Source organism: Melospiza melodia, chromosome 6, assembly GCF_035770615.1.
Source record: "Melospiza melodia melodia isolate bMelMel2 chromosome 6, bMelMel2.pri, whole genome shotgun sequence".
Taxonomy (NCBI): domain Eukaryota; kingdom Metazoa; phylum Chordata; class Aves; order Passeriformes; family Passerellidae; genus Melospiza; species Melospiza melodia.
In genome coordinates, this window is record NC_086199.1 from 3,432,131 (window position 1) to 3,444,489 (window position 12,359).

General features: G+C 52.5%; 1 protein-coding gene across 5 annotated transcripts in view; it reads left to right on the forward strand.

Moving 5' to 3' along the window:
• The first annotated feature begins 2,094 nt into the window (after positions 1-2,094).
• The window catches only part of SAMD4A (sterile alpha motif domain containing 4A), a 102,523-nt gene continuing 92,258 nt past the window's right edge, over positions 2,095-12,359 (forward strand). For 4 of the 5 annotated variants that reach the window (XR_010028221.1, XR_010028222.1, XM_063159654.1 and 1 more), the window contains exons 1-2: positions 2,095-2,232; positions 2,487-3,061. Coding sequence is in view for 2 of the 5 variants with exons in the window: in XM_063159654.1 (XP_063015724.1) it covers positions 2,866-3,061 (196 nt within the window). In the remaining 3 variants the exon portion in view is untranslated. Of the gene's footprint in view, positions 2,233-2,486; positions 3,062-12,359 lie in introns of those variants that run through there. The other variant, XR_010028223.1, reaches the window with a different exon arrangement.

Sequence of the window (12,359 nt, forward strand, 5' to 3'; positions counted from 1 at the left end):
CTTGGCAACCCTTAAATCAGCGGGGTGTGAGCGTTCCCACCCGGAGCTCGCGGTGCTCCCTCCCGCGCCAGACGCGCACCCGGTGCGGCAGATGGAGCATCCTCACGGCCCCACGGGCAGCCCAGAGCACACCCCGGCTGCAGGAGGGCTCCCAGCACTCCAGGTGAGGGGAAAGGGGCTCCCTGCTGGAGCGTGGACTGGGATGGAGCTGGAGGACGAGGCAGATGGCCGGGGTTTGCTGGCAGGGAAGTCCTGTTTGTTTAATTAGTCACCAGACAGGCTGAGAGCTAAAAGCAAACTCCAAGTGTGGTGAGATGGACCATTTGCACTTGGTGTCTACCTGGTGATCCTCATCTCGTCATCCTGCAGTGGGATTGATGCTCCAGCACAGGGGACCAGGTGTTCCTGCTGATTTTGGGTGGCCTTTGGTTCCCCACTACTATTTCCCCCCAAAAGGGGCAGATTCAGACACGTGTAAAAGCAACCAAAGGATGCACAAACATGGAATTTTCCTTTCTCCAGCCCCCACCAGAGCACACAGCCACTTATAGGGGATGGATTTTTAAAGTAGCTCCAAGAGAGCTGGGAGGGACTTTGGACAAGGGCCTGGAGTGACAGGACAAGGGGGAATGGGTTCCACTGACCAAGGCCAGGGTCAGATGGGATAATGTGAAGGAATTCTTCCCTGGGAGGGTGGGCAGACTCTGGCACAGGGTGCCCAGAGCAGCTGTGGCTGCCCCTGGATCCCTGGCAGTGTCCAAGGCCAGCTTGGACAGGGCTTGGAGCAGCCTGGGACAGTGAAGGTGTCCCTGCCATGGCAGGGAGTGGAATGAAATGAGCTTTCAGATCTGTGATTCTGTGGCTCACTGGTGGAGGGGTTCAGCCCCCCCTTTGCCATGATCCCATCGTGTCTCCCTCCCAGACCATGTCCTGACACCTGGGCACGTCTCCCAACTCTGAGCTTCCCTGTGCTCAGAGTGATGAGGGCTGGGAGATGCTGCAAAGGCAGAATCAGGGAATCACAGAATTGTTAAGGTTGGAAAAGCCCTCTAAGATTGAAGGCAACCGTTCCCCCAGCACTGCCAAGGCCACCACTGACCCTGTCCCCAAGTGCCACATCCACACGGCTTTTAAATCCCCCCCGGGATGGGGACTCCAGCCCTGCCCTGGGCAGAGGTGCCAGTGTCACTTGTTCCTGAGCACGGATCGGGTGTTTTGGGGACACCTAAAGGGGCTCTGAGAGAGCTGGAGACACTTTGGACAACAGCCTGGAGCGACAAGACAAGAAGAAATGGCTTAAAACTGACTGGTACTCCCACAAACGAAAAGCCCACAGATTAAAACACTTTACACCTCTATTTTTGCTTTGTAAAATGTTTGATTATGTTCAGTATTTGATGCCTTCTTGCACACACTTGTGTTTTTTTCTCCACTATTTCCCTTCTTGTATATACATATTATTTCCATCCCTTGAAATGAGATGGACATAAAAAAAAATAAGAAAAAAAAGAAAGGAAATAAATGAGAAATGGGAAAGGGAAATAAAATCTGCACAGGAAATGATAACCCAAACAAATCCTGTCCCTGCACACTCGGCGCTTGTCGGGGTTAAATCCATGTATATTTAACACGTATATCTAATATGCCAAACTCTGAAAAAAAAAAAAAAGTTTTAAAAATTGCCATTAGGGGACGAGGCCACATTTAGCAGAGCCCAAAGCGGCGCTTTTCCCCCCAAAGCATCCCCCGCTGCCATTACCCCGCAGCCCACTAGAGGGTGGTTTCCTCCAGCGGGAGCCGGCCGCGGCGCAGGGAGGGAGGGAGGGAGGGGATCCGGAGTGTGTTTTCCAGCATTCCCCGGGCAGGAGGAGCGCCCAACATTCCCGGGGGGAGTGGCGGAGATGGAGGGGGGGACACGGAGGGGACACACGGGGGACGCGCGTCCCCCTCGGGCTCCCCCCCGCGCCGCGCGCCTCGCCCCGCCCACCCGGCGATGACGTCACCCGTATGCAAATGAGCGACATGGGGGAGCGGGGGCCCGGCGCGCGGCCGGGCTCAGTCTCGCGCCGCGGAGCGCGCGCGCGCCCCCCCCCCCCTTCCCCTCTTTCCCTTTTCCCTTTTCCCGCCTCCTTCCCTCGTTTCCCCCCCCTTCATCCCGTGGACATGGCACGGCCACCTTAAAGCGCCGCGCCGCCCCCTCCTCCCCCGATCGCCGGGGCCGCTATGAGTCAGGTGAGTGTGTTTTTGTACGGAGTGTGTGTGCGGGGGAGAACTTTTGGATGTTGGGGGGGAGAACTGTGCTGCAGTGGGGCGGGGGGGATTGTGCTGGGTGCTCCCCCCCCATCCCAAATGGCGGTGCTGGATGTGGGGGGATCGCGGTGACGGTGGGGGAGTGGGAGGAAGGCAGCGGGCTGAGTGCGAGCCTTCCTCTCCATCCTCCTCGTCCTCCCGCAGCCCCCTGACGCCCCCTCCTCTCTGTGTTCCAGGTGTGAAGCCCCCGCCGGGAGGAGGTCGTTCCCCTCGCTGGCTGCAGCCCTGACGCTGGGATTTTCCTTTTTTTGGCTTTTTTTTTTTTTTTTTTTTTTTTCGGCCCCACCACCTCCCTCCTTCCCTCCCTCGCTCCCTCCCTCCAGGAATCCAGCGCTGCACCGGAGCCAGAAGAGAGGGAGCAAAACCCAGCCCAGGCCGAGAGCCGCGTCCAGAAACCAAACCCGCCCTTCGCGTCGCAAAGGAGAATTTTTTTTTTTTAATCATTATTATTATTATTTTTATTTTTAATTCCCCTGACCCGAGCACGGTGGCGGCAGCAGGGAGGCTGTCCCGGTTATTTATTCTCTCCCCGCAGAGCTGTCCCTCCGGCTCACCATGATGTTCCGAGACCAGGTTGGCGTGCTGGCCGGGTGGTTCAAGGGCTGGAACGAGTGCGAGCAGACTGTTGCGCTGCTCTCCCTGCTCAAACGCGTCAGCCGGACCCAGGCTCGCTTCCTCCAGCTCTGCCTCGAGCATTCCCTGGCAGACTGCACCGAGCTCCACATCCTCGAAGGGGAGGCCAACAACCCCGGTGAGTGCTGGCGAGCCTTCTCGGGCGGTGCTCTAATGCCGTCGAAATTTAAAAAAAAAAAAAAAAAAAAAAATACACCCGAGAAACGGGTGCGGTTTGGGAGCCGGGGGGCTCCTCCAACTCGGTTCTCTGCTCGCGTTTTATTTTCCAAACGGGGTTTGGCTTATTTCAGTTTGGTTTTTCGCAGCAAACTACTCCGCTCCATGGCGTGGTGTAACTACGGTAGCATGAATGATTGGTGGGTTTTTTTTTTTCCTTTCCCCCCCGTGCCCCCCCTTCCTCCTTCCATGCAGTTTCCTGTGAAATAAGTAAGTCAGGTCACGTAGAGTCTGGATTTTCTAGGCTTCTTTTGGGCAACGTGGCTTGCTTTGCTCTCTGCAACATGCAGAAGCAGCCCATCGCTACCTCAGACGAACTGTTATTGTATAAAGGTCTGGGCAACTGGGTTATCCTATTTTTTTTTTTCCTGTTAAATGTGGCAATTCCTATTTCATCATTCAGATCCTGTTTGGACGCATTTTTTTTTCCTGCGGCTCTGAATACCCCCTTGTGTTTCAGCAGAGCTCTGAGAAAATATGAGTGGACTGTTTCATGTTACTGAGCGTGCAGGGTGCAGGACAGCAAATGTGCGTGGCTACCGAAAGTGTATTTTTCTTTTATTTATTTGCCATTACAAGTTGCTCAACTCCTCCAAAGTAAATGGGAGTTGGGGCAGGATGGGAATGGCACAGGCGCCGTGCGAATTGCGCCGTGTGTTCCCGTGTTTATTTATGGGGGGTGTGTTACAGATGCGTGTGTTCCTAAGCGTGGATGTACACAGGGATGCAAGTTGCTTAAAGTAGAGTTTTTGTAACACAGAAGGCCAGCGGGGAAGGTGAAATGTCATTTAGTTGCGCAGTTCTGTTTCTCCAACACCTCTCAAAAAAAAAAAAAAAAAAATCCCAAACCAAAAAAAATCCCATAAAAAGCAGAGCAAACACCCCAATTCCTAAGCACCAAGGCTGGAAGCTCTCGGGTGTCGGGCTGTGCGTGGCAGAGCGGTGCGGGGAGCGTTCCGTGATGGATGGATGGATGGAAATCCTGCGGCCGGATCCCGAACAGAGCCCCCGGTGTGGACGGGGCGGGAGGAATGCAGGGTCCTTCCTTCTCCAGCTGTTCCCTATTAGAGCACCGAGCCGGCAGGATTTGGCAGCTGCCTGCGCTGCCATTTGATGACAAGGTCCAGCGCAGCGCCGTGTTCCACCGAGGACGGATTTAAGTCCTTCTGCAGGAAGCCGAGCCTGGAGCTGCTCCGGCGCACAGGGAGCGGGGCTGGAATTGGCCGTTCCCTTATATAGCTCGCAGGAATGAGAGGGAGGAATGCTGCCGAGTGCGTCTGGGCGCAGTGCTGCTGCTGCTGCTTTTATAAACAGCTGAAGGGATGAACCTCATCCATCCCTTTGGGTGGGGAGGCCCCGGGGGGGGCCGGGAGGGAGCACATTCTCCAAACTCGGCTGCTCCTGGATAAATCTGCAGCTTCCCCGTGCCAGCTTCAGCACAGCTTTGCTGTGATTCCCTCTGCGAGTTGGTGTGAGCTATATATTTTTAATTTTATTTTTTTTTATCAGCATCTCAGCTTTTCATTGTGGGTTTGGCAGTAGCTGTGTCCCCTCAGTTGGCCAGGGCATTGGAGGGGGGCGATTTGCCTCCTGCCATCAGGAAAGGCAAATTGTGAAGGGAAACAAGGTTCTGAAGAGGTCCTGGCCACAGAGTCACGTAGGGCCGCCTGTGTGGTGGCATTTTGTCAGCGTGAGGCTGGGTGCAGACCAGCCTTGGGCCCTTCCCATCTCCGCTCGTGCGAGCAGTCCCTGCCTGCCCCTGTAATCCCGGTGACCTTGCTTGGCGCGAGGATTTCTCCTGCGTGCAGGGCTTGGCACCCAGCCCCTGCCTGGCCCTGGCTGCCTTGGTGGAGCTGCCTCAGCTCTCCCTGGCCTGCCTTCCAAAAGTGATCTCTTCCTCCGGGGCATTTGTAACTCCAGTGCCAAAACCTGGATCCACTGAGTTCCTCTTTCTCACTGAGCATCCCCTCTGCATGGCTTTCCCTTGGGATGGATGTGTCCATGCATCCTGGCAGTCCTGTCGTAGTGCAGGGAAGGTTAGCTGAGATTTGTAACCAGGCTCAATTAGGAAATAGCTTTTAGTCTCCTGTGTTAGTGCTGCTTTCCTAAAACCACCTGTATTATTCCTTAAACCACTCCTGTTCCACGCCTGTCTGGCAGTCTGGCACTTGTCACTTGCTGGCAATGGAATCACACCAAGTCCTGAACAGCAGTGTTGTCATCAAACCTTGCATTGCTCGTTACTCTTTGAATCCTGGTGTTTGCATTACTAATTTGGGCTCAGTTCCTTCCCAGGCTGGGGCCTGAGGTGGCTCCTGGTACATTTTCCTGGTGTTTGCTGATTTGGAAATAGTGGCTCCCTGCTTGTAGGTGTCCCTTTGTCATCCCTGGTGGGAGCTGTAGGGCAGGGGATGTTCCCTTTCCATGAAATCCACTGACTGGGAAGGGGTGTCACCAGCTCAATGGAGTTGCTGGGCTAATGTCCTGGAGCAGGTGTTGGAATTACACTGGGAGAACTGAGTTGTTTTGTAAGTGCAGGATGTGTTGCTTGTCCCAGCCCTGTGGGGAGATGGGAGAACTGGAATGTTACTCCTAGGTGTGATGGTCCTTAGGAGGAGGTGGCAGCCCTGCTGTGGTCCCTGGTGTATGGGCACCATCCTTGGAACTCTTATCACCAGCAGCAGAGATCAGGAGGGTCCCAAAGGGAGCTCAGAGATCCTCCCTGCCTGGTGCTGCTGGGCTCGGAGCCCTCAGGTGTGTGCACCACGAGTGGAGGAAAACCCATCTCAGCAAAGGTGTCCAGGTTGTTTCTTGCCTGGTAGACTCAAGATGAGAGGCCTGATGAATGGCAAATATGATGGAAAAACTCAAGGAAGGACATTTTTAACTGGTTAACTGCCACAGAGAAGCAGGTATATTTAGTTTGGAGGAGTTCTATCTTGGTGTTTTGTTTTTTTTTTTCCAAGTGTGAGGGTATTTTCATGATGACAGCCAAGCTGGGCTCATCAGTACTGCAAATCCCACGTGGCTCTGCTGTGTACAGCTGTGTGTGACCCTCAGGAAGCCCTGAGGATCCTCCTGGTTCCATTATTCCCTGCCTAAGGGGTGGATGTAACCTTATTGCCAACCTCAGGTGTGTTGCAGGAAGCTGTGTTGATGTCTGGGGGCTGCAAGACCACCTGCAATCCATTGCTTGCTTATAAAGGGAAAATGGGAGTGGAAAGCAAACATGGGAGGACATCTATAGATTCTTCATAAGGTGAAATTTACAACTTGGGGACTGTCCTACACAGTGGCTTCACTGAGCTTTAATGGTTTAAACTGGTGAAGAGTGTGTGTTGTTGCTAATTCAACTGGAGTGTGAGTGGCTTGGTCTGCTGAGAGGGAGGAGAATATGGAAACCATATTATCTGTGCACAGAAATAGAAAATTCAGGTATTGCACAGCACTGTTTAAAAGCCTGCTATAACTTCCTTCCTTCCTTCCATCCAGCCTGGCCTTGCTGGGCAGCTTCAGCCCCAGCTGCTCGGAGCCGTCAGGACGCAGCGACCTCCTCTGAGCTTCCAGGAGAGGTCAGGCAGGAATGGGCTGGGAATGGGCCCTGTGCTGCTCCTGGGCACCCAGGGCTGCTGGGGGTGGCTGCTCTGTGGCTGCAGACCCAGTGTGGGGCTGTGTCCATGAAGCGTGGGCATTGAGAGCAGAATCTGCCTTCATCCACTCCAGCGTCCCTCTGCGGTTTGTTCCCAGAGCAGTCCCACATCCCACCCCACCAGCCCTGGCTTCCTCATTCCTGCAAGGTTGGCACAAGTGCCCAGAGACTCCTGTAGCTCCTCCAGGTGTCCAAACACCCACGTGCACTGATGGAAGCAGTGACAGCTTTACACTCTTGGCCTTAAAGGACAACAAGCTTCCTCTGGCCTGTGCGCAGGACATTCCCTGCTCCATGTGTTAGGGCCAAAATCTTTATTTCATTTCAGCAGCTATCACAGGTATCATCAGGATGACCCAGATTCCTCATCCTGGGAAGGACTGGCCAAAGGAAGAGACAAGGGTTGCAGGGAGCTGTAATGTCTTTTAATAGACCAAGTGATGCAGCTGGAAAAAATGGCCAGGCCTGAAGGTGCACCAGCTCAAAGGAGGGCTTGTGTGCTTGTGGGTTTTTTTTCCCAACTGTACCAGCTGGTCTATTAAAAGGTATTACATATTCCTGCAGACCTTGCTGTTATATCCTTAGCTCCCTGTGGCTCCAGCCCTGCATCTGTTGCTGCCACCCCAGCCAGAGTCTGTCTCCCAGCCCATCAGGAAGCTGCTACCCCTGCACTGTGCAAATTTTACACTTCATCCCCAGTGACCCCCACTGGTGGCAAATCATGCAGTGCCCAGTTTTGAGGGTGTTTCCCATTAAAAAAAAATATTTTCTTGGCTTACAGTTGCATTGCAATGCTGAGCTGTGGTTTGGGTGTCCTTGGGCAGTGTGAGGGCATTGCTGGGCTGTCACACAGTGGGACTGGAGGAGGGGGTGAGCAGCTTGGCCTGTGCTTGCTGGGTGTGATGGGGAATTCTGAGTGCAGGGCTGGACATCGGCATTGTGTGGTCAATTCCACTCGTTTGTCTCTGCCTGGAGAGGGATGGGAGCAGCCCTGCCAGCTCTGCTCATTAAAGGTTAGCAGCTGGGACTCCTAAATGGAGAGATCACAGAATCACAGAAGGGACCTGAAAGCTCATCCTGTTGAAACCCCTCAGACAGGGACAGCTCAGAGTTCCATCCAGCCTGGCCCTGAGCACCCCCAGGGATGGGACAGCCCCAGCTCCTCTGGGTGACCTGGGCAAGCCTCAGATCTGAGCTGACACTTGCTTTTGCTGCCTGCTGGTGCTTGACCTGCTGCCACACATCTTTCCCAGGTTTTGTTTGCAAACTTGAGTGCTACAAGCTCTCAGTGCTGGGATTTTTGGGAAATACCAAGGGTAGGGGTACAGAAGTACAGAGTGCTGTTAGCCAGGGGCTTTGAGCCAGGCTACACACCCAGTGTTCTCTTGTGATTCAAAGCTATTTTTATTTTTAGGGATGCTTTCCAGAGTGGCTGTGGGAAGCACTGCAGGCTGCAGGAAGGTCTGTGGTGTGGCATTACAAAGGTTCCCCTTTGCTGTCCCCCTCACCCCAGTGCTGGGACCTACAGGAGACTCTTCTGGGCTGCACTTTGCTCTTCTGTGTTTTCTCCTATTTGTTTAAAACCTTTCCCTTGTCATTCCTGGCATGTGTCCCTTGCAGTAAGAGGAGTAAGGAGATACTCCTGTGCCTGCTCCCAGAACTTTGCCAGCATGAGTGACAAAGTCTCCTCCATTGGCAGAGCTTTAATGAAGGCCAGGTCTTCTGGATGGGGGGTGGCAGAGCTTGCCAGGGTGGTAATTTTTAGGCAGTAATGCTTGAAATGGGAAGGAACAAGTTAACTAATGGTAACAGCCTGTTTTGCTGCCTGGAGCATGGTGTGGTGCAAGAGGGTTGCTCATGGGTGGGCTGCCTTTTCCCAGAGACCTTCCCATACTTTGTGTCCTTTTAACCATTTTCTCAGGTAGTTCAGGGAGTGGCTCGATGCCAGGGTTAATGCCAGGGTTAATTTCCTCACTGACTTCAGTTGGGAAAAATCCCACTGTTGAAGTGCGTGTGAAAGAGGCAGGGAAGCATTTCCTGCATCATCACAGACCTGAGCTGGAATTCTCTGGTGGACCAGCTTGTTCCTTGATTCCTTCTGTGCACATATCTTGTATTTGTGCTTGGAAAAGCAGCAGAGCTGGAGTTCTTTCTCTCCTGCTGGAGTGGGAGCAGGGAGGATGCTGGTGGAGGAGAGGAAGCGCACAGAGCATCACTATCAGGATATAGATTGATGGGAGAGGTCGAGGACAGCTTTAGATCAAGAGCTGAATAGGAACCAGCTGTAGAGCCATCAATTAAAATAATCTAGTTTGTGAATACACTTATCTGCAAACGAGATTAAAAGGATGAGTGGGGAAAGCGCTCTGCTCGCAGCTCACACTGCTGCTGGATCATCCCCTGCACAGTTCCCTCCTTTGGCGTGTTAGACCTCAAAATCTGAGCAAAGCTGCATGCCCCTTTCACCAATTACATATTTGCAATTAGGCCAGTTGGTTTTAAAGCAGCTGATGCTCCTGTCAGCTGAATTTTCCCACAGAGTTCCCCTGAAGCAATTGAAGTTTGTGGATCACAGTGGAAATTCCCATCTCCCTACTACAATTTCTCAAGCTTTGCCCTTTCTTTTTCTCATGCTCCATCAGAAAAGACCACCTTGGTTTCATTTGTGGCCCGTGAAAGCCACTTCTCACCGAGCTGGGAGTGATGTTTGCAGTCAGTGGAACTGAAATAGTGATTAGTGTGAGCTCCAGCTTTATTTTAGGATGCATCCATCAGTGCTTCAGCGCTCCGGCGTCGAGCTCGTGTCTAGTGTTACCACAGATGCCTGCTGGGGGAAAGGGCACCCCTGGCACTGCCAGGGCCCCCCAGCCCTGGGTGGGCTCAGCAGAGAGGGGAGAAGCTGCTCAGCTGCAGGGCTGTGTTTTGGGGCTCCCTCCTGATGGCCCCAGTGTCCCCCTCGCTCCTTGCAGGGTGCCAGCTGAGGGCAGGAGCCCACACCAAGCACAGGTTGTTGTGTTTGGAGCCCTTTTTGCTTCCAAAAAGGCCCCCAAGGGTGGTGGGATGAGCCATCACGTGAGCTGTGTGTTTGTGCAGATCTGCCTCTGAGTGTCCATGTGCCCTTTGTATTTCCCATTTCCACCAAACAAACAAGACCATTGCTATTTTACTAACTCCTGCTTACGTAAGAGCTGCTGAGGGATCTAAAAGAGGCTGCAGGTCTGATGCAAGGGATCCCCAGGCTTGCATGTTCATCCCTCTTCCCTTCAAAAATGGTGTGTTTGTCCTCCCAGTGCTCTGGTCCTAGGAAGAGACACAGAGATTTGCAGAGGTCATTGCTGGGTGTGAGCTGGGCAGTGGCAAACAGCCAAGGCAGTGGCTTTCCATCTTGGCCCAGTAATTACAAATGAAGTTGAGGTTGGAGTGAGCAGATCCGTTCCCAGCTTCCTCTTCCACAGCAGATGCTTTAAGTGGAAGGGCAGGATCTCATCAAAGCAAGGCTGGGATCCTCTGCTGGAGAAGGTGCTGCTGGTGTTCTCTGGGAGGGGTTTGTGGGCAGAGGGAGTTGTGTTTCTGGCACAGCTGGGGGATGGCAAGCTGGATTCTCTGTGATGGAGCCGACCATGGGATGGTCTCATCCATGGCAGCAACTTGGTTTGCTCTGCTTCTGGGTGCTGAGCAGAAAATGAGCCTGCTCAGGGTGGGTGGGCCAGCTCCAGAGACAGAAACCCAGTTTGACAGAATCACACAATCACTGGGTTGGGAGAGACCTTCAAGATCATGGAGTCCAACCCAGCCCCAACCCCTCAGCTCACCCCTGGCACCCAGTGCCACATCCAGGCTTTGTTAAACACACCCAGGGATGGGGACTGCACCACCTCCCTGGGCAGCCATTCCAGAACTTTATCCCCCTTTCTGTGAAAAACTTTTCCCTGATACCCAACTTGTATTTCCCTTGGTGCAGCCTGAGGCTGTGCTTTATTCTGTACCTGGCTGTGTTTGGCAGTGCCTGAGCTTCTCCTGGCTCTCCATGCAGGAGACAAACACACCTGGCTGAAGCAGGAGGAGCTGTAAGTGAAGGATTTTCCAGCACAGACTCACCCATCATGCCCCATTTAACGTGGTGTTTTATGGATGTATTTTCACACAGTGACTCCGTGGCCTGGCTGTGTCAGGGGTTTTGGTGAAGGTGTCTGGATTTCAGCCTGCTTTCTGTGCTGGGCTCTGTGCAGGTGTGTGCTGCAGCCCCTCACTGAGGCTCCCTGGGCTCAGCACTCCTCTCTGGAGCTTGCTGGGGGTGCCTGTAGATTTCTGCTCTCTGAGTTGAACCCAGGGTGCAAACCATGTATTCTCTACCATTAACCCTGGCTGCTGCCCTTGGCAGGCCTCTCAGGGTGTTTGCAGTGCCTGAGCTGCAGTGCAAACACTTTCTTGTATTCTGTCAGAATAATCCACAGGGCAGGGAAAGGTGCTACCACAAATCCAGGGTCACTTTATGTTCAAGGTGGAAAACACAGATGGATGATACTGTGATAGTTCTGTTGCACAAGGGCTGAGCCAGCTCCTTCCTCAGCCCCTGCAAACCTTCCCTGTTACTTGCAGGAGCTGGATGTGGCCCAGCTTGTTGAGCTATCATGCCTGGAGATGTTATTTTACTTAAAATAATGTTAATATTGTGACTGTCCTCTGCAGGATTCAGCAGCTCTGCTCCACTCTTTGCTCTCAACCAAGGCTGCCCTGCTTTAGAAGCGTGGGGTACTTCAAAAAGCTTCTCTTCTGTTACTGATCCTCACAAATAATTAATTCCAGATTGCCTTTTTTTTAATACAACTTGTTTCAGGCAAGCCACAAACCTGCCTTTCTTTTAACCAGTTAGTTCTCCTGCTCCTTGGCTGTGCTGTTGCCTGGTGGGGAACGAGCATGTGCTGTGTTTGGAGTTTTAATTGTTGTTATAAGAAGAAATCCAGTGGGTGGATAAAGCAGGGTTTAACCAGGTTTAGCCAGAAGCATCTTAAAACCCACTTTCCATGCTGCTGCATTTCTTTCTTTTATTTTTCCTTTGTTTTTAACCCTGAACATCACAGATCAGTTCTCTCTGTCACTGGGTTTTTCCTGTTGTCCCCTTTTCTCTGTCCCCCATCAGCAGTGGGAATTGAAGAAGGAAGAAACTGGGGAGAGAAATGTGGAGGGAAAACTCCACAACTTTTATTGTGGTGAGACTTGGCTGATCTGACATTTACAGGCAGAACATGTGTGTTTCTGCAGCAGCTGCAGTGTGTCCATACATTTTCCTGTTGGGATGTTCCTCTTGTTTCTCATGCAGCAAACATCAATGTGATTTTTCTGCCTTTTTTCTAACTGTTCCCCAGCGTGCTCAAGTTGCCACAGGGTCAGCTTGGTTCTGGGTAGGGTTTTTTCTAAAATCTTACACTTGCAAAGAAGTGGATTATTAAAAAAAATACAAAGTCCCCTGGCTGTTTCCCTCCAGATAATGCAAACATAGATGAAATGTTGAGTTATAACTACCTGAGTGATCTTTTAAGATAAGAATTGT